General features: G+C 48.0%; 1 protein-coding gene across 9 annotated transcripts in view; it reads left to right on the top strand.

Annotated features, from left to right (window-relative positions):
- Positions 1-22500, top strand: part of slit1a (slit homolog 1a (Drosophila)) — a 163775-nt gene that overhangs the window by 92512 nt on the left and 48763 nt on the right. For all 9 annotated transcript variants that reach the window (XM_036960387.1, XM_036960388.1, XM_036960393.1 and 6 more), the window contains exons 9-10: positions 3762-3909; positions 19299-19370. In XM_036960387.1, coding sequence (XP_036816282.1) covers positions 3762-3909; positions 19299-19370 — 220 coding nt within the window. The remainder of the gene's footprint in view (positions 1-3761; positions 3910-19298; positions 19371-22500) is intronic.

Raw genomic sequence — 22500 nt, 5'->3', positions numbered from 1 at the left:
TGACACGCACACAAACACACACGCGCTCGTACACACACACACACACAAACACACACGCGCTCATACACACACACACACACACACACACACCACACACACACACACACACCACACACACACACAAATACACACGCGCTCGTACACACACACACACAAACACACAGTGAATGATGCTTTGAATTTGCATGTGATTCGTTCCACATAGTGACTCGTGGACTCAGTATCAGTGTATCTGTGTAGTTTTATTAATCCATTAAAGCAGTCTAGAGGTAAGTAGTTAAACGTTTGTCATTAGTGCAATGGGCCGTGGGTTGGTGCCAGGAGTTTTACTGTGTAATGCCTAGTATGTGATTTGAATCAGAATGACTGGTCTAATGCACACACACATGCAGGCGCCTCCACAAACTACGAGTCAGCAGGGTAATGTGTGTAATAATGTAGTATGTGATCTGAATCAGTATAGCCAGCCATAGTGTTCAGAAACACAAAGACAGCTAGATATGCCATAGAGCAGTGGTATTTGAGGGAACTGCAGTGCAGTCACCAAAATATATATATATACACTGAGTATACAAAACATTAACAACACCTGCTCTTTCCATGACATAGACTGAACGGTTGAATCCAGGTGAAACCTATGATCCCTTATTGATGTCACTTATTAAATCCACTTCAATCAGTGGAGATGAAGGGGAGGACAGGTTAAAGAGGGATTTTTAATCCTTGAGACAATTGAGACAAGGATTGTTTATGTGCCATTCAGTGGGTGAATGGGAAAGACAAAATATTTAAGTTCCTTTGAACGGGGTATGTGCCAGACACACTGGTTTGTGTGGTCAAGAAATGCAACGCTGCTGGGTTTTTCACGCCCAACAGTTTCCTGTGTGTATCAAGAATGGTCCCCCCACCCAAAGGACATCCAGACAATTTGACACAACTGTGGGAAACATTGGAGTCAACATGGGCCAGCATCACTGTGGAAGGCTTACGACACCTGGTAGAGTCCATCCCCCGACTAGTTGAGGCTGTTCTGAGGGCAGAAGGTGTTCCTAATTTTTGCAATACTCAGTGTATAGATAGATATACATATAAACAAATTAATATTATACTTTTTTAAATAAAAGTACATTTCTTTGTTGGTTTCTTTTAATTTTGATAAAATATGAAAATGCAATGAATTGAAGGTTATTTGTTAATGTAAAAATCGAAATGTACAGATTTTAAGATTGTGTCGTTAGATTTGGGGTGGGGTGCAAAGAATTGTTGGGGAAAAAATGTGGTCCCCAGAAAAGTTTGAATACCACTATCATAGAGTCTATCTAGCACCATTCATTACCTCTAGGTCTGTGGGAAAGAGAGAGCTGGGCTGATTGCCATCGCTAGTCCCTAGATCTGTCTCAGTCCCATTGAGCAGTAGGACTTTCTCCTGTCATCAATAAACCAGGATGCACACACACACACACACACACACACACACACTCACACACACACACACACACACACACACACACACACACACACACACACACACACACACACACACACATACACACACACACAGACACACACAGACACACATACACACAGTCACACACACACACACACACAGTCACACACACACACACACACACACACACACACACACACACACACACACACACACACACACACACACACACACACACACACACAGTCACACACACACACACACACACACACACACACACACACAGACACACACACAGACACACACACACACACACACACACCCACACACACAGTCACACACACAGTCACACACACACACACACACACACACACACACACACACACACACACACACACACACACACACCACAGTCACACACACACACACACACACACAGACACACACATACACACACACAGACACACACACACACACACACACACACACACAGACACACACACACAGTCACACACACGGTCACACACACACAGTCACACACACACACACACACACACACAGACACACACACACACACACACACACAGTCACACACACACACACACACTGTCACACACACAATCACATTCTCGCACAGAGGGTTAGGGAGCAGATCAAATATTCATAGTAGGAAACCCAGCAGATTAGTAATGCAGAGTAAATGAGGCCATTTAAAAGTCTGTTTCATACACTTTTCTAGGTTAGGCTGGAAATACTTGAGCAGTACACACACACACAAATGGGCGCACACGAACACTGTCGTTTTTGACAAGGACATTACATTTTGAACAGGTATCGGGAGACAATGTCAGTGGGATGTGCATAATGTATGCAAATTGTGCCGTTTTCAGATTTTGGAGAACAAACATAAGCAGGAAGCGAGAGAGCGAGAGAGAGACCAGGGAGGAGGGGGAGGAAAAGAAGATACAGAGGGGGGTTAGAGGAGCTGAATTAGCAAAATGCTGTGAATTCCAGCTAGATTAGAACATGATAATACAGAGGTACAGATACAGGAGAAGCTCAACAGAGAATGTTGAAAATATGTCAACATGCATGTCATTGTATCCCTACTGAAAAGCTCACACACCATTTAGACATGCTAGTCTATTATGCATGGTGGAAGCCTTAACGCTGGTGAAAACCTTAACGCTGGTGAAAACCTTAATGCTGGTGGAAGCCTTAACGCTGGTGGAAGCCTTAACGCTGGTGAAAACCTTAACGCTGGTGAAAACCTTAACGCTGGTGGAAGCCTTAACGCTGGTGAAAACCTTAACGCTGGTGAAAACCTTAACGCTGGTGAAAACCTTAACGCTGGTGGAAGCCTTAACGCTGGTGGAAGCCTTAACGCTGGTGGAAGCCTTAACGCTGGTGAAAGCCTTAACGCTGGTGAAAACCTTAACGCTGGTGAAAACCTTAACGCTGGTGGAAGCCTTAACGCTGGTGGAAGCCTTAACGCTGGTGAAAACCTTAACGCTGGTGAAAGCCTTAACGCTGGTGGAAGCCTTAACGCTGGTGGAAGCCTTAACGCTGGTGAAAGCCTTAACGCTGGTGAAAACCTTAACGCTGGTGAAAACCTTAACGCTGGTGAAAGCCTTAACACTGGTGAAAGCCTTAACGCTGGTGTGAGGGACTGGGAGAGTTTCTCGTCTACACAGAAGGCATGCACACACACACACACACACACACACACACACACACACACACACACACACACACACAGGAATGGACACCCACACACACACCACTTTCTCTTTTCTAGTCATTGCCCAAATCTCCCTGGTCTGATCAGTCTGCTGCCTATTCTGTAATCCTGCTTAGACTGGCCACCCTTAGCAGGATTTGAACCTCTCCCCCTCCCTCTCTCTCCCCCTCCCTCTCTCTCACCCTCCCTCTATTTCCCCCTCCCTCTCTCCCCCTCCCTCTATTTCCCCCTCCCTCTCTCTCCCCCTCCCTCTATTTCCCCCTCCCTCTCTCTCCCCCTCCCTCTCTCTCCCCCTCCCTCTATTTCCCCCTCCCTCTCTCTCCCCCTCCCTCTATTTCCCCCTCCCTCTCTCTCCCCCTCCCTCTCTCTCCCCCTCCCTCTCTCTCACCCTCCCTCTATTTCCCCCTCCCTCTCTCTCCCCCTCCCTCTATTTCCCCCTCCCTCTATTTCCCCCTCCCTCTCTCTCCCCCTCCCTCTTTCTCCCCCTCCCCCTCTCTCCCCCTCCCTCTCTCTCCCCCTCCCTCTCTCCCCCCCTCCCTCTATTTCCCACTCTCTCTCTTTTTCTGTCTCCAGGTCACTCAGAGAGCTCCGGCTTGCAGCCCTGCAGCCTAGGAGGAGGTTCGTGCCCTGCCATGTGTACCTGTAGTAACAATATTGTGGACTGCAGAGGAAAAGGCCTCACAGCTATACCTGCCAACCTTCCTGACACCATGGCTGAGATGTAAGTACCACACTCTCTTGTACAGTATGTTGCCAATTAGCTGGCCTAAACACATCACCGCTGTTACCCATAAGCCCCTTCAGTGGAGGCCGGGTAAGGTGATATATTTGAGTGGAATCTAGGGATGTCCACATCTGGTCGTGTGTGTGTGTGTGTGTGTGTGTGTGTGTGTGTGTGTGTGTGTGTGTGTGTGTGTGTGTGTGTGTGTGTGTGTGTGTGTGTGTGTGTGTGTGTGTGTTAGTTTACATCCCTATTATCATGACTGATATCTACACCAAATATGAACCGCTCTCTGTAAATCCCTAGAATGCAAGGTAAGGACATAGTCTCATCCAGTATCTGTTACTTACTGTAGTACAGAACCGTCATTTCAGAATCTCGGTCACTGAGGGGCCAAAAAGATGTGATGCCCTTTGACTCTTCTGGCAGGGTACTTTTAAAGCAGAAATGTTTTGCCTGCCTGGCTTTGCTGCGTATCAAAGATATGACTTCTTAGCTTCACCCAGCCACTGTAAATGGGTCAGGGTTATTAGGGAACATGCTGGGTTAGTGTGTGTGTGTGTGTGTGTGTGTGTGTGTGTCCTGACCCTTGCTGGGTGGGTATTTATAAACAGCCCAGGCTCTTTAGGGGGCAATGAGACCCATAGACTAGTGGTCTATCTTTGCCTGGTGTCCCTTAACGACCCATAAACTCCTCAGAAGTAATTTCTCTCTCTCTGGTAATGTCCTTCTAGTGTCCCTGTGCCTTGATCTATGTAACCAATAACATCTCTGCTAGAGCCAGCAGCACTACAGGCACATTAGCACATAGAGAGGAAGGTGAAAGATATATAGCTCTACTCACAATGTTCCCTCCATTGCATTTATTGTTACTGTTACATAGAGATTTCATTAGTTTCTCACCATACAATAGTGAACATGTACAGTATTCGTTCTCTTTGGAAAGCTGGTTTAGAATAAATCTGAATAAATGTTGTAGTTTTTCTCTTTTGCCACACCTCTATTCCCTCTCCCTCCTCTCTTCTCACCTCCTCACCTCCCTCAGTTCCTCCTTTCCTACCCACCAGAGCTTTGTTTGAAGTTCTATCCTCACTGCAGTCTCTCTCTTCCCTTCCTCCTCTTTTCCCTTCTCCTCCCTCTTTCCCTCCGTCTCCCTCTCCTGCCTCTCCTTCTCATCCTTCTGCTCCCTCTCTCGGCCCACTACCCCAGGCGGGTTTATGGGAGGTGGATCAGTGAGAGGAGGGGGAGGAAAGAAGGAGAGAGGTCTGTTCTGTAATTCTCCACAGCAGGTCTGATGTGAGCTCTTGAAGTTCATTATAAAATCAGTTTCTATTACAGGGAGGCAGACTGGTGGATATCAAGGCCAACACTAATGCTTGGTTAATGAGCCACTCCAGTCCTGACACACACATACACACACACACACACACACACACACACACACACACACGCACACACACGCACACACACACACACTCACACTCACACTCACACACACACACACACACACACTCACACACTTCTCATTACTTACACATGGAGAGCTATGCGTCTCTCTGCTGCTTGTTCATGAAAGACAGTTTTATGTTCATGGGTTTTGAGATGTGAGGTCTGAAAACTGGAGAGATATTACAGCCCTCTGTAGTTAGTTACTTTGTTCCTGGTAGGCCTGTTAGGACTGTGGGTCTGTAGTTAGTTAGTTACTTTGTTCCTGATAGGCCTGTTAGGACTGTGGGTCTGTATTTAGTTACTTTGTTCCTGGTAGGCCTGTTAGGACTGGGGGTCTGTAGTTAGTTACTTTGTCCCTGGTAGGCCTGTTAGGACTGTGGGTCTGTAGTTAGTTACTTTGTCCCTGGTAGGCCTGTTAGGACTGTGGGTCTGTAGTTAATACTTTGTCCCTGGTAGGCCTGTTAGGACTGCGGGTCTGTAGTTAGTTACTTTGTTCCTGGTAGGCCTGTTAGGACTGTGGGTCTGTATTTAGTTACTTTGTTCCTGGTAGGCCTGTTAGGACTGTGGGTCTGTAGTTAGTCTGTCCCTGGTAGGCCTGTTAGGACTGTGGGTCTGTAGTTAGTTACTTTGCTCCTGGTAGGCCTGTTAGGACTGTGGGTCTGTATTTAGTTACTTTGTTCCTGGTAGGCCTGTTAGGACTGTGTGTCTGTAGTTAGTCTGTCCCTGGTAGGCCTGTTAGGACTGTGGGTCTGTAGTTAGTTACTTTGTCCCTGGTAGGCCTGTTAGGACTGTGGGTCTGTAGTTAGTTACTTTGTTCCTGGTAGGCCTGTTAGGACTGTGGGTCTGTAGTTAGTTATTTTGTCCCTGATAGGCCTGTTAGGACTGTGGGTCTGTAGTTAGTCTGTCCCTGGTAGGCCTGTTAGGAATGTGGGTCTGTAGTTAGTTACTTTGTCCCTGGTAGGCCTGTTAGGACTGTGGGTCTGTAGTTCGTTAGTCTGTTCCTGGTAGGCCTGTTAGGACTGTGGGTCTGTAGTTAGTCTGTCCCTGTTAGAACTGTGGGTCTGTAGTTAGTCTGTCCCTGTTAGAACTGTGGGTCTGTAGTTAGTCTGTCCCTGGTAGGCCTGTTAGGACTGTGGGTCTGTAGTTAGTTAGTTAGTCTGTTCTTGTTAGGACTGTGGGTCTGTAGTTAGTCTGTCCCTGGTAAGCCTGTTAGGACTGTGGGTCTGTAGTTAGTCTGTCCCTGTTAGGACTGTGGGTCTGTAGTTAGTCTGTCCCTGGTAGGCCTGTTAGGACTGGGGGTCTGTAGTTAGTCTGTCCCTGGTAGGCCTGTTAGGACTGTGGGTCTGTAGTTAGTCTGTCCCTGGTAGGCCTGTTAGGACTGTGGGTCTGTAGTTAGTCTGTCCCTGGTAGGACTGTGGGTCTGTAGTTAGTCTGTCCCTGGTAGGCCTGTTAGGACTGTGGGTCTGTAGTTAGTCTGTCCCTGGTAGGCCTGTTAGGACTGTGGGTCTGTAGTTAGTCTGTCCCTGGTAGGCCTGTTAGGACTGTGGGTCTGTAGTTAGTCTGTCCCTGGTAGGCCTGTTAGGACTGTGGGTCTGTAGTTAGTCTGTCCCTGGTAGGCCTGTTAGGACGGTGAGTCTCAGCCCCTGAGAGGTTAGTGTACTGTGTATCTGTGTCTTTTTATTTATCTCACTAGGGGGCTGACTGTTGGCAACTGTAAAGATACTGCCAATTTCTTTCCAAAAACAGACCATGCCGTAACATTCTCAGTACTTCACATAGAACAGGGCTCTACATTTTACTGCAGATGTAAATCACACATACAGTTTATTTTAAACGTGTAAGTTATTGTCGTCTTCTCAAGGACCTCACATAAAGAGAGGTTTTGGTAAAAATGTTATACTATAAACACTGATAGTAATACAGTTGTTTGTGACAATGTCTCGTTTTTTCCCCTGGAGGCTGCAACATGAGTCGTTCTTTCTCATAGAGCATGTGTCCTTAGAGTAGACTCCATTGTGTGTCTGTCACCCTGTCTCTCTCAGCCCTAATGAAAACCCATAGCCTAATGAATAGAATTAGAACTATTGATTATATTATACACACAGAGACAGACACCTGATGAATGGGTCGACGACAGGCATTGATTCTCCATGTCAAGGCTACTTATAGAGATTGTTTATCTTTGCTTGGTTGACTGGAAAAGGAGGGATAGAGAGGGAGGGATAGAGAGAGATAGAGGGAGGGATAGAGGGTTAGACAGGCAGGGATAGAGTGGGAATGATGGAGGGAGAGATGAAGGCCTCAGGATTGGGCTGGAGGACAGAGGAATCAATATGTGTGTGTGTGTGTGTGTGTGTGTGTGTGTGCGCGCACGTGTGCGTGTGTGTGTGTGTGTCCTGACCCTGATTGATTCCTCTGGGCCTCCTCTAATCTCAAATGTTTGTCACCTGTAGTCTTTTTTCACGTTGGAAACAGTCCTTGGATGTACTGATTTGAGAAGGGGGATGGAGAGATGAATGCTGTCTGGAAGGCTTTTGTCCCACACTGACATACTCAGACACACACTCAGACACACTCCTATATGATAAAACCCATTCACACACTTAATGCACTTCTCAAACGTTTTCGGACACAATCGCAAACACGCACACACACTCACACACACAGTCAGCTTGTTCTCCAGACAGTGTTTTCTACAGTACCCTGGGATCTCCTGCTCCAGACATGATGATAGATGGAACTAAAGCCACTTGGCAAAACACCCTGACTCACTGTGGGGACATGAGACCACAATGCTGTGACACACACACACACCCACCCACCCACACACATACACACACACAGAGAACATGACTACCGCAGGAATCTGTGGTCTGGAATCACGGCTATCCTAAGAATGTCAATTATACAGCTCTATCTGTCCATAAATGAAGACCCATAGCTTTGAACCAGAACATTCTTCAATTAAATATATGGAAACTTGAAACTGTGTTATTGAGGGAAGTCATTGAGTATGCAAAAACTCAACATGCACGATTTACCTCCCATTAATGGACACACACAGTACCATGTGAATGGACACACACACACACACACATGCACACGCACACACACACACACGCACACACACACACACACACACACACACACACACACACACATACTACAAATGAACATTTGCCCTAAGTCCCTAACCATAGTGGGTGGTGTGTGTGTGTGTAAATCTACTCTGGTCAGCAGGCAGTAACAGAATCCTACAGCATTAAAAGTATGTGGGATTTATCCTGTTCAGTCCAATCACACTCTGAGCCAGACTCTAATCTAAAGCTGTCTACTCTGCTTATCTAGCCAGGTTTAAAATCATATTTTATCAAACTAGACGCTCTATTACAGCATGCAGCTGGACTTGTGAACAGGAGTGGCTTTGTTATTCGAAATGTTCTTGAAATTATGGGCATGTGGCTCTTTTACTATTTTAAATATGTGGCTCTGAAACACTGGTAATATCCCTGGAAGTGTTTTGAAATAAGGCTGAAACTGATAATATCCCTGGAAGTGTTTTGAAGTAAGGCTTAACACTGTGGTACTGGCAGAAACCTAAACAGGAAGTACCCGTTGTATGGACTGTTCAGTGTTTGTCATGTACTGTCATGTTGTGTCTTGTCTCTGTCCTTTCCCTTCACCCTGTCTCCCTCTGCTGGTCGTTGTTAGGTTACCTTTTCTCCCCCTCTTTCCCCCAGCTGTGCCTTGTCTCCTCCTAACCACCTCGTCACCCCTTTTCCCACCTGTTCCCTTTTTCCCTCTGATTAGTCCCCTATATCTCTCTCTGTTTTTGTTCCTGTCCTTGTCGGATTCTTGTTTGTTGTGTTTCATGCCTGAACCAGACTGTCGTCATGTTTGCTGTAACCTTGTCTTGTCCTGTCGGAATCTGCCGGTCCGTCTGAGCCTACCTATGTTTGGTAATTAAAGAAGCTCTGTTTAAGTTAATTCGCTTTTGGGTCCTCATTCACGCACCGTAACAGAAGAATCCGACCAAGAATGGACCCAGCGACTTCGGATCCTCTCCACTCAGCCGTCGGGATCCAGGGAGCGATGCTAGGCAGACACGAGCAAGAAGTGTCTGCTGCTCGACATGCCGTTGAGACCCTGGCCACCCAAGTCTCCAACCTCACAGAACAGGTTCACCATCTCCGCCTCGATCCACCGGCCACTTCCAGGGCTTTCGAATCTCCGGAGCCCAGAATCAATAACCCGCCGTGTTACTCTGGGGAGCCCACTGAATGCCGCTCGTTCCTCACCCAGTGTGATATTGTGTTTTCTCTCCAGCCCAACACTTACTCCAGGAGCACTGCTCGTGTCGCCTACGTCATATCTCTCCTTATTGGACGGGCTCGTGAGTGGGGCACGGCAATCTGGGAGGCAAGGGCTGAGTGTACTAACCAGTATCAGGACTTTAAGGAGGAGATGATACGGGTTTTTGATCGATCTGTTTTTGGGGAGGAGGCTTCCAGGGCCCTGTCTTCCCTATGTCAAGGCAATCGATCCATAACAGACTACTCTATTGAGTTTCGCACTCTTGCTGTCTCCAGTGGCTGGAACGAGCCGGCCTTGCTCGCTCGTCTTCTGGAGGGTCTCCGCGCAGAGGTAAAGGATGAGATTCTCTCCCGGGAGGTTCCTTCCAGCGTGGATTCCTTGATTGAACTCGCTATTCGCATTGAGCGACGGGTTGATCTTCGTCACCGAGCTCGTGGAAAGGAGCTCGCGCTCTCCGTCGCCCCCCTCTCCGCATCACTACCATCTTCCTCTGCCGGCTCGGGTGCTGAGCCCATGCAGCTGGGAGGTATCCGCATCTCGACTAAGGAGAGGGAACGGAGAATCACCAACCGCCTCTGTCTCTATTGCGGTTCCGCTGGTCATTTTGTCACTTCATGTCCAGTAAAAGGCCAGAGCTCGTCAGTAAGCGGAGGGCTACTGGTGAGCGCTACTACTCCTGTCTCTCCTTCAAGATCCTGCACTACCTTGTCGGTCCATCTACGCTGGACCGGTTCGTCAGCTTCCTGCAGTGCCTTAATAGACTCTGGGGCGGAGGGCTGTTTTATGGACGAGACCTGGGCTCGGGAACATGACATTCCTCTCAGACAGTTAAAGGAGCCCACGGCCTTGTTCGCCCTGGATGGTAGCCCTCTCCCCAGGATTCAGCGTGAGACGCTACCTTTAACCCTCACTGTTTCTGGTAATCATAGTGAAACCATTTCTTTTTTAATTTTTCGTTCACCTTTTACACCTGTTGTTTTGGGCCATCCCTGGCTAGTTTGTCATAATCCTTCCATTAATTGGTCTAGTAATTCTATCCTCTCCTGGAACGTCTCTTGTCATGTGAAATGTTTAATGTCTGCTATCCCTCCTGTTTCCTCTGTCTCTTCTTCACAGGAGGAGCCTGGTGATTTGACAGGGGTGCCGGAGGAATATCACGATCTGCGCACGGTGTTCAGTCGGTCCAGGGCCACCTCTCTTCCTCCACACCGGTCGTATGATTGTAGTATTGATCTCCTTCCGGGAACCACCCCCCCCCCGGGGTAGACTATACTCTCTGTCGGCTCCCGAACGTAAGGCTCTCGAAGATTATTTGTCTGTAGCTCTTGACGCCGGTACCATAGTCCCCTCCTCCTCTCCCGCCGGAGCGGGGTTTTTTTTTGTCAAGAAGAAGGACGGGTCTCTGCGCCCCTGCATAGATTATCGAGGGCTGAATGACATAACAGTGAAGAATCGTTATCCGCTTCCTCTTATGTCTTCAGCCTTCGAGATCCTGCAGGGAGCCAGGTTTTTTACTAAGTTGGACCTTCGTAACGCTTACCATCTCGTGCGCATCAGGGAGGGGGACGAGTGGAAGACGGCGTTTAACACTCCGTTAGGGCACTTTGAATACCGGGTTCTTCCTTTCGGCCTCGCTAACGCTCCAGCTGTCTTTCAGGCATTAGTCAATGATGTCCTGAGAGACATGCTGAACAGCTTTGTTTTCGTTTACCTTGACGATATCCTGATTTTTTCACCGTCACTCCAGATTCATGTTCAGCACGTTCGACGTGTCCTCCAGCGCCTTTTAGAGAATTGTCTTTTTGTGAAGGCTGAGAAGTGCACTTTTCATGCCTCCTCCGTCACATTTCTCGGTTCTGTTATTTCCGCTGAAGGCATTAAGATGGATCCCGCTAAGGTCCAAGCTGTCATTGATTGGCCCGTCCCTAAGTCACGCGTCGAGCTGCAGCGCTTTCTCGGCTTCGCGAACTTCTATCGTCGTTTCATCCGTAATTTCGGTCAGGTGGCAGCTCCTCTCACAGCCCTTACTTCTGTCAAGACGTGCTTTAAGTGGTCCGTTTCCGCCCAGGGAGCTTTTGATCTCCTCAAGAATCGTTTTACATCCGCTCCTATCCTTGTTACACCTGACGTCTCTAGACAGTTCGTTGTCGAGGTTGACGCGTCAGAGGTGGGCGTGGGAGCCATTCTTTCTCAGCGCTCCCTCTCTGACGACAAGGTCCACCCATGCGCGTATTTTTCTCATCGCCTGTCGCCGTCGGAACGTAACTATGATGTGGGTAACCGCGAACTGCTCGCCATCCGGTTAGCCCTAGGCGAATGGCGACAGTGGTTGGAGGGGGCGACCGTTCCTTTTGTCGTTTGGACTGACCATAGGAACCTTGAGTACATCCGTTCTGCCAAACGACTTGGGCGCTGTTTTTCGCTCGTTTCGAGTTCGTGATTTCTTATCGTCCGGGCTCTAAGAACACCAAGCCTGATGCTTTGTCTCGTCTCTTCAGTTCTTCAGTAGCCTCCACTGACCCCGAGGGGATTCTCCCTGAGGGGCGTGTTGTCGGGTTGACTGTCTGGGGAATTGAGAGGCAGGTAAAACAAGCGCTCACTCACACTCCGTCGCCGCGCGCTTGTCCTAGGAACCTTCTTTTCGTTCCCGTTCCTACTCGTCTGGCCGTTCTTCAGTGGGCTCACTCTGCCAAGTTAGCCGGCCACCCTGGCGTTCGGGGTACGCTTGCTTCCATTCGCCAGCGTTTTTGGTGGCCCACCCGGGAGCATGACACGCGTCGTTTCGTGGCTGCTTGTTCGGTCTGCGCGCAGACTAAGTCCGGTAACTCTCCTCCTGCCGGCCGTCTCAGGCCGCTTCCTATTCCCTCTCGACCGTGGTCTCACATCGCCTTAGATTTTGTCACCGGACTGCCTTCGTCAGCGGGGAAGACTGTTATTCTTACGGTTGTCGATAGGTTCTCTAAGGCGGCTCATTTCATTCCCCTTGCTAAGCTTCCTTCTGCTAAAGAGACGGCACAAATCATCATCGAGAATGTTTTCAGAATTCATGGCCTTCCGTCAGACGTCGTTTCGGACAGAGGTCCGCAATTCACGTCTCAATTTTGGAGGGAGTTTTGCCGTTTGATTGGGGCTTCCGTCAGTCTCTCTTCCGGCTTTCACCCCCAGTCTAACGGTCAAGCAGAACGGGCCAATCAGACTATTGGTCGCATCTTACGCAGTCTTTCTTTTCGTAACCCTGCGTCTTGGTCAGAACAGCTCCCCTGGGCAGAATACGCCCACAACTCGCTTCCTTCGTCTGCGACCGGGCTATCTCCTTTTCAGAGTAGCCTCGGGTACCAGCCTCCGCTGTTCTCATCTCAGTTCGCCGAGTCCAGCGTCCCCTCCGCTCAGGCTTTTGTCCAACGTTGCGAGCGCACCTGGAAGAGGGTCAGGTCTGCACTTTGCCGTTATAGGACGCAGACTGTGAGGGCTGCTAATAAGCGTAGAACTAAGAGTCCTAGATATTGTCGCGGTCAGAGAGTTTGGCTCTCCACTCAGAACCTTCCCCTTAAGACGGCTTCTCGCAAGTTGACCCCGCGGTTCATTGGTCCGTTCCGTATTTCTCGGGTCATTAATCCTGTCGCAGTTCGACTTCTTCTTCCGCGATACCTTCGTCGCGTCCACCCGGTCTTCCATGTCTCCTGCATCAAGCCCGTCCTTCGCGCCCCCGCTCGTCTTCCCCCCCCCCCCCCCCCATCCTTGTCGAGGGCGCACCCATCTACAGGGTCCGTAGAATTTTGGACATGCGTCCTCGGGGCCGTGGTCACCAGTACCTCGTAGATTGGGAGGGGTACGGTCCTGAGGAGAGGAGTTGGGTTCCCTCTCGGGACGTGCTGGACCGTGCGCTGATCGAGGATTTCCTCCGTTGCCGCCAGGTTTCCTCCTCGAGTGCGCCAGGAGGCGCTCGGTGAGTGGGGGGGTACTGTCATGTACTGTCATGTTGTGTCTTGTCTCTGTCCTTTCCCTTCACCCTGTCTCCCTCTGCTGGTCGTTGTTAGGTTACCTTTTCTCCCCCTCTTTCCCCCAGCTGTGCCTTGTCTCCTCCTAACCACCTCGTCACCCCTTTTCCCACCTGTTCCCTTTTTCCCTCTGATTAGTCCCCTATATCTCTCTCTGTTTTTGTTCCTGTCCTTGTCGGATTCTTGTTTGTTGTGTTTCATGCCTGAACCAGACTGTCGTCATGTTTGCTGTAACCTTGTCTTGTCCTGTCGGAATCTGCCGGTCCGTCTGAGCCTACCTATGTTTGGTAATTAAAGAAGCTCTGTTTAAGTTAATTCGCTTTTGGGTCCTCATTCACGCACCGTAACAGTGTTAGTCTGACCAATCGGAATCTATGCTTCAAGATTGTTTTGATCACGCGGACTGGGATAGAGTATTTGATTTCAGAGCACTTCTCATCCATTTTTACCTCTCTAGCTGATACACATGCCAACTCAAGCGACTCTGAGTCAAAAACTGAACTACCCCATGGTACTCTCAGACCTCCTCTTGAAAAGAAATCAAGCCTGAGCCAAGACTAGACAAACTGTCTCGTTAGCTGAGTGGCTGCTATTTAGGCAATTGAGAAATAGATGCACTGCCTTGGTCAAACAGGCCAAATCAAACTACTTCCTCACCGCTATGACAGACTCAGTTAGTGATCCCTTTGAAAGAAACGGTGGTCATGCTGGTCTTGTCCAGTCAGTTGACTGTTATTCCCACATACAGCCTCCAGTTGCCTCCATGGATGATCAGTCAACTTCACGTGACTTGGGAAATGGTAGTCAGGGTTTATTTTTTTTGGCAACTCACAGAAACAGAATTTCTTGCTGCCTTAATAGGTATTGACATCAAGAAGTCATCAGGGACCTACAATTTGGACTTTGCTTAAGTATACAGTGCCCCTCATGTCAAAATAAAGGTTCAATAAAAATGTCTGGGTTGCCTCTGAGAATAGTATAGATGTATACACTGACTCGTTGACTGAGTTCATCATGAAGTGCATAGCGGATGTTGTTCCTACTGTGACAATTAGAACTTATCCAAACCAAAAACCCTGGACACATGGCAGCATTCACTCAAAACTGAAGGCACAAACCACCACATTTTACCACGTCAAGGTGACTGGGAACAAGGATGAGTACAAACAGTCCAGCTATGCCCTCTGTAAACCAATCAAACAGTCCAGCTATGCCCTCTGTAAACCAATCAAACAGTCCAGCTATGCCCTCTGTAAACCAATCAAACAGTCCAGCTATGCCCTCTGTAAACCAATCAAACAGTCCAGCTATGCCCTCTGTAAACCAATCAAACAGTCCAGCTATGCCCTCTGTAAACCAATCAAACAGTCCAGCTATGCCCTCTGTAAACCAATCAAACAGTCCAGCTATGCCCTCTGTAAACCAATCAAACAGTCCAGCTGTGCCCTCTGTAAACCAATCAAACAGTCAAAACGGTCAGCACAGAGACAAAGTGGAGTCACAATTCAACGGCTCGGACGAGACGTTTGTGGCAGATACTCCTGACAATCACAGATTATAAAGGGAAAACCAGCCATGTCACTGACACCGATGCCTTGATCCCGGACAAGCTAAACACCTTCTTTGCCCGCTTCGAAGAAAACACAGTGCCACAATCACTTCTGTCAACATGAAGTGTTTTGAGAGGCTAGTTAAGGATCATATAACCTCCACCTTTCCCGACACCCTAGACCCACTTCAATTTGCATCCGCTCCAACAGATCCACGGATGACGCAATCACCATCGCACTGCACACTGCCCCATCCCATCTGTACAAGAGGAAAACCTATATAAGAATGGTGTTCATTGACTACAGCTCAACATCATAGTTCCAGCTCATCACTAAGCTCAGTGCCCTGGGTCTGAAACCCACCCTGTGCAACTGGGTCCTAAACTTCCTTACAGGCCGACCCCAGGTGGTGAAGGTAGGAAACAACTCCTCCGTTACGCTGATCCTCAACACTGGGGCCCCACAAGATTGCGTGCATAGCTCCCTATTGTACTTCCTGTTCACCCATGACTGTGTGGCCACGCATGTCTCCAACTCAATCAAGAAGTTTGCAGATAACACAACAGTGGTAAAGTAATGTGAGCAAAAATCAGATGAACATTTCACAAGGAGACAAAAAGGAACAAACCAAAGTCACATGTATAATTAACATATCTGATTACCAACAATGATGAGACAGCCTACAGGGAGGAGGTGAGGTCCCTGGGGGAGTGGTGCCGGGAAAATAACCTCTCACCCAACGTAAACAAAATGAAGGAGCTGATCGTGGACACACCCCCATCCACATCGACGCCGCTGTATTGAAGAGGCTGAAAAGCTTCACGTTCCTCAGCGTGCACATCACTGACAACCTGAAATGGTCCACCCACACAGACAGTATGGTGAATTAGGCGCAACAGCGCCTCTTCAACCTCGGGAGGGTGAAGAAATTTGGCTTGGCCACTAAGACCTTCGCTAACATCTACAGAGGCATCATTGAGAGCATCCTGTCGGGCTGTATCACCGCCTGGCATGGCAACTGCACCGCCCGCAACAGCAGGGATCTTCAGAGGGTGGTGCATCACCAGGGGCACACTGCCTGTCCTCCAGGTCATCTACATCACCTGGTGTCACAGGAAGGCCAAGAAGATCATCAAGGACCTCAGCCACCCGAGCCACGGCCTGTTCACCCCGCTACCATCTAGAAGGCAGAGTGCCTCAAAACTTGGACCGAGAGACTGAAAAATGTTTTCTATCTTCTGGTTGTGGCCAGGGCAGGCCACAACCAGAGCCCCATACCTCGGCAAAGCCACAGCTCCAGGTCCATGCTGCCCCAGCCTAGGCTGTTTATCTGTAGGTCAGTTGACAGCTTTTAAAACTGGGCTTAATGAGACTTACAGTGCCTTGCAAAAGTATTCGGCCCCCTTGAACTTTGTGACCTTTTGCCACATTTCAGGCTTCAAACATAAAGATATAAAACTGTATTTTTTTTGTGAAGAATCAACAACAAGTGGGATACAATCATGAAGTGGAACGACATTTATTGGATATTTCAAACTTTTTTAACAAATCAAAAACTGAAAAATTGGGCGTGCAAAATTATTCAGCCCCCTTAAGTTAATACTTTGTAGCGCCACCTTTTGCTGCGATTACAGCTGTAAGTCGCTTGGGGTATGTCTCTATCAGTTTTGCACATCGAGAGCCTGAAATGTTTTTCCATTCCTCCTTGCAAAACAGCTCGAGCTCAGTGAGGTTGGATGGAGAGCATTTGTGAACAGCAGTTTTCAGTTCTTTCCACAGATTCTCGATTGGATTCAGGTCTGGACTTTGACTTGGCCATTCTAACACCTGGATATGTTTATTTTTGAACCATTCCATTGTAGATTTTGCTTTATGTTTTGGATCATTGTCTTGTTGGAAGACAAATCTCCGTCCCAGTCTCAGGTCTTTTGCAGACTCCATCAGGTTTTCTTCCAGAATGGTCCTGTATTTGGCTCCATCCATCTTCCCATCAATTTTAACCATCTTCCCTGTCCCTGCTGAAGAAAAGCAGGCCCAAACCATGATGCTGCCACCACCATGTTTGACAGTGGGGATGGTGTGTTCAGCTGTGTTGCTTTTACGCCAAACATAACATTTTGCATTGTTGCCAAAAAGTTCAATTTTGGTTTCATCTGACCAGAGCACCTTCTTCCACATGTTTGGTGTGTCTCCCAGGTGGCTTGTGGCAAACTTTAAACAACACTTTTTATGGATATCTTTAAGAAATGGCTTTATTCTTGCCACTCTTCCATAAAGGCCAGATTTGTGCAATATACGACTGATTGTTGTCCTATGGACAGAGTCTCCCACCTCAGCTGTAGATCTCTGCAGTTCATCCAGAGTGATCATGGGCCTCTTGGCTGCATCTCTGATCAGTCTTCTCCTTGTATGAGCTGAAAGTTTAGAGGGACGGCCAGGTCTTGGTAGATTTGCAGTGGTCTGATACTCCTTCCATTTCAATATTTACGCTTGCACAGTGCTCCTTGGGATGTTTAAAGCTTGGGAAATCTTTTTGTATCCAAATCCGGCTTTAAACTTCTTCACAACAGTATCTCGGACCTGCCTGGTGTGTTCCTTGTTCCTCATGATGCTCTCTGCGCTTTTAACGGACCTCTGAGACTATCACAGTGCAGGTGCATTTATACGGAGACTTGATTACACACAGGTGGATTGTATTTATCATCATTAGTCATTTAGGTCAACATTGGATCATTCAGAGATCCTCACTGAACTTCTGGAGAGAGTTTGCTGCACTGAAAGTAAAGGGGCTGAATAATTTTGCACGCCCAATTTTTCAGTTTTTGATTTGTTAAAAAAGTTTGAAATATCCAATAAATGTCGTTCCACTTCATGATTGTGTCCCACTTGTTGTTGATTCTTCACAAAAAAAATACAGTTTTATATCTTTATGTTTGAAGCCTGAAATGTGGCAAAAGGTCGCAAAGTTCAAGGGGGCCGAATACTTTCGCAAGGCACTGTAGATGGGTTAGAGGACTGGAACAGAGCAGGAGAGAGACAGCTGTCTGCATGCCCTGCCACACCACCACTCAACCACTCAACCACACACACACACACACACACACACACACACACACACACACACACACACACACACACACACACACACACACACACACACACACACACACACACAACAGGGTTCGGAGCCCAGTCCTTACTGGCTTCAAGGCCTGTTTCTCCTTAACATCTGAGACAGATTACAGTACATCTGTGACTCTCAGTTTCCACCGTTAGGGAGTGTGTGTGTGAGTGAGAGAGTTAGAGACAGAGAGCAGTGCCACACACACTTTTGTGATCTGTGATGTCTGGAGACTCCAGCATGGTCCTCTCTCCTCCATGTCTCTCCATGGTCCTCTCTCCTCCATGTCTCTCCCTGGTCCTCTCTCCATGTCTCTCCCTGTTCCTCTCTCCTCCATGTCTCTCCCTGTTCCTCTCTCCTCTGTGTCTCTCCCTGTTCCTCTCTCCTCCATGTCTGTCTCTCCCTGTTCCTCTCTCCTCCATGTCTCTCCCTGGTCCTCTCTCTTCCAGACCTGTTTATTTTTCCAGAGGAGATGTTATGACTCACACACAGGACAGGAAGAGATCTTTATTAATGAACCAGGGGAGGGGAAAGACACACGCAGATGCATGTGCACGCACACAGACACACACACATACACACAGCAGGGATTAAGATAGTTGGCAACATCTGACCAATTACCATGTGTCAGCAGTGATGTATGACTACTCTGCTTTGTTTCTGTAGTGGACTCTGTTGTTGGTTTATGACCTGATGATATCAATACTTTTCTTTTCCCCATCTTTACTTACTCTAGGGCTGAAGTACACTAAGTACACTTACTCTAGGGCTGAAGTACACTAAGCACATTTCCTCTAGGGCTGAAGTACACTAAGCACACTTCCTCTGGGGCTGAAGTACACTAAGTACACTCCCTCTAGGGCTGAAGTACACTAAGCACACTTCCTCTAGGGCGGAAGTACACTAAGTACACTCCCTCTGGGGCTGAAGTACACTAACTACCCCTTTCCTCTCTAGTCGTCTGGAGCAGAATGGGATCAAGTCAGTTCCTCCTGGAACCTTCTCTCCCTACAAGAAGCTGCGCAGGATGTAAGTATATATGCTGCTCTATGGGGCTGAAGTACACTAAGTACACTTCCTCTAGGGCTGAAGTACACTAAGTACACTTACCCTAGAGCTGAAGTACACTAAGCACACTTCCTCCAGGGCTGAAGTACACTAACTACACTTCCTCTAGGGCTGAAGTACACTAAGTACACTCCCTCTGGGGCTGAAGTACACTAACTACACTTCCTCTAGGGCTGAAGTACACTAAGTACACTTCCTCTAGGGCTGAAGTACACTAAGTACACTCCCTCTAGGGCTGAAGTACACTAACTACACTTCCTCTAGGGCTGAAGTACACTAAGTACACTCCCTCTGGGGCTGAAGTACACTAACTACACTCCCTCTAGGGCTGAAGTACACTAAGTACACTTCCTCTAGACCTGAAGTACACTAAGTACACTTCCTCTAGGGCTGAAGTACACTAAGTACACTTCCTTTAGGGCTGAAGTACACTAAGTACACTTCCTCTAGGGCTGAAGTACACTAAGTACACTTCCTCTAGACCTGAAGTACACTAAGTACACTTCCTCTAGGGCTGAAGTACACTAAGTACACTTCCTCTAGGGCTGAAGTACACTAAGTACACTTACCCTAGGGCTGAAGTACACTAAGTACACTTCCTCTAGGGTTGAAGTACACTAAGTACACTTACTCTAGGGCTGAAGTACACTAAGTACACTTACTCTAGGGCTGAAGTACACTAAGTACACTCCCTCTAGGGCTGAAGTACACTAACTACACTTCCTCTAGGGCTGAAGTACACTAAGTACACTCCCTCTGGGGCTGAAGTACACTAACTACACTCCCTCTAGGGCTGAAGTACACTAAGTACACTTCCTCTAGACCTGAAGTACACTAAGTACACTTCCTCTAGGGCTGAAGTACACTAAGTACACTTCCTTTAGGGCTGAAGTACACTAAGTACACTTCCTCTAGGGCTGAAGTACACTAAGCACACTTCCTCTAGACCTGAAGTACACTAAGTACACTTCCTCTAGGGCTGAAGTACACTAAGTACACTTACCCTAGGGCTGAAGTACACTAAGTACACTTCCTCTAGGGTTGAAGTACACTAAGTACACTTACTCTAGGGCTGAAGTACACTAAGTACACTTACTCTAGGGCTGAAGTACACTAAGTACACTTACTCTAGGGCTGAAGTACACTAAGTACACTTCCTCTAGGGTTGAAGTACACTAAGTACACTTACTCTAGGGCTGAAGTACACTAAGTACACTTACTCTAGGGCTGAAGTACACTAAGCACATTTCCTCTAGGGCTGAAGTACACTAAGCACACTTCCTCTGGGGCTGAAGTACACTAAGTACACTCCCTCTAGGGCTGAAGTACACTAAGCACACTTCCTCTAGGGCGGAAGTACACTAAGTATACTCCCTCTGGGGCTGAAGTACACTAACTACACTTCCTCTAGGGCTGAAGTACACTAAGTACACTTCCTCTAGGGCTGAAGTACACTAAGTACACTCCCTCTAGGGCTGAAGTACACTAACTACACTTCCTCTAGGGCTGAAGTACACTAAGTACACTCCCTCTGGGGCTGAAGTACACTAACTACACTCCCTCTAGGGCTGAAGTACACTAAGTACACTTCCTCTAGGGCTGAAGTACACTAAGTACATTCCCTCTAGGGCTGAAGTACACTAACTACACTTCCTCTAGGGCTGAAGTACACTAAGTACACTTCCTCTAGGGCTGAAGTACACTAACTACACTTCCTCTAGGGCTGAAGTACACTAAGTACACTCCCTCTAGGGCTGAAGTACACTAACTACACTTCCTCTAGGGCTGAAGTACACTAAGCACACTTCCTCTAGGGCTAAAGTACACGAAGTACACTTCCACTAGGGCTGAAGTACACTAAGTGCACTTCCTCAAGGGCTGAAGTACACTAAGTACACTTCCTCTAGGGCTGAAGTACACTAAGCACACTTCCTCTAGGGTTGAAGTACACTAAGTACACTTCCTCTAGGGCTGAAGTACACTAAGTACACTTCTCAGTTTCATGTCACAACCCCAAACCACCATGTCCAGACTAAGAGCAGGAAGAGGTACAGGGGTGATGGCTGCAGAAGGCTACAGAAAGCTACAAGCTGAAACCTCTCCACAGTAATAACACCTCTCATGTTTCAGTGCTGCCCGCTGGTATTCTCAGCCTGGTTAGAGTGTCTGTCTGAATGTAAACTGTGGCAGAGATGATTATGGATATGATGATTATATTATATGATATGGAGGAAATGAAAGAGTGCTGGAATGAAGACTGAGGGTTTATTCCTCCTCTCCTCTTCTGTTTCTCTCCCCCTTTCTGCCCTACTTACGGGGGTGGTCCAGTAGTATTTCAGCCTCACAAACTACCCGCTAACCAGCCTACCCTTAAAATACATGGGCTACTGGTCACAACTAGCGTGTGCTGGAATGAAGACTGAGGTTTGATCCTCTCCTCTCTGCCCTACTTACGCCTGCTAGCCATTGGGTCAGACACGAGTTGTATGTGGCAGGGGCTTCTACTCATCACGGATGACCAAAAGAAAGCCAGTCACGTCGCAGACACCAACGCCGCCCTACCAGATGAGCTAAACACATTTTTCTCACGTTTCGAGCATAACAACTCTGAGCTGCCGAGGAGAGCCCCTGAGGACAACGAGGGATACATGCCTACGGTCTCCACGGAGGACGCATGTAAGTCATTCAAGCGTGTTAACCCTCGCTAGGCTGCTGGTCCAGACGGCATCCCTAGCCGCGCCCTCAGAGCATGTGCAGACCAGCAAGCTGTTGTGTTTTCTGACATTTTCTCTTTAGCTCGGGGCGTTATCCCCACCAGCTTCAAGGTGTCCACTATCATCCCCGTGCCCAAGAAAGGGAAAGTAATTGAACTGAATGATTACCAACCGTAGTACTCACTTCTGTCACTTCCGTCATCATGAAGTGCCTCGAGAGGCTAGTCAAAGACTACATCACCTCCCAAGCCAACACACTCAACCCTCCCCAATTGAACTACCGCCCATTACAATCGCCATTACACTGCACACTGCCCTCACCCACCTGGACAAATGGAATGTTCATTATCTACAGCTCGGCCTTCAATACCGTAGTG

The sequence above is a fragment of the Oncorhynchus mykiss genome, chromosome 23 (genome assembly GCF_013265735.2).
Source record: "Oncorhynchus mykiss isolate Arlee chromosome 23, USDA_OmykA_1.1, whole genome shotgun sequence".
NCBI classification, from domain to species: domain Eukaryota; kingdom Metazoa; phylum Chordata; class Actinopteri; order Salmoniformes; family Salmonidae; genus Oncorhynchus; species Oncorhynchus mykiss.
The sequence above is the reverse complement of the archived record's forward strand: the minus strand, read 5'-3'. Positions and strand labels throughout refer to the sequence as shown.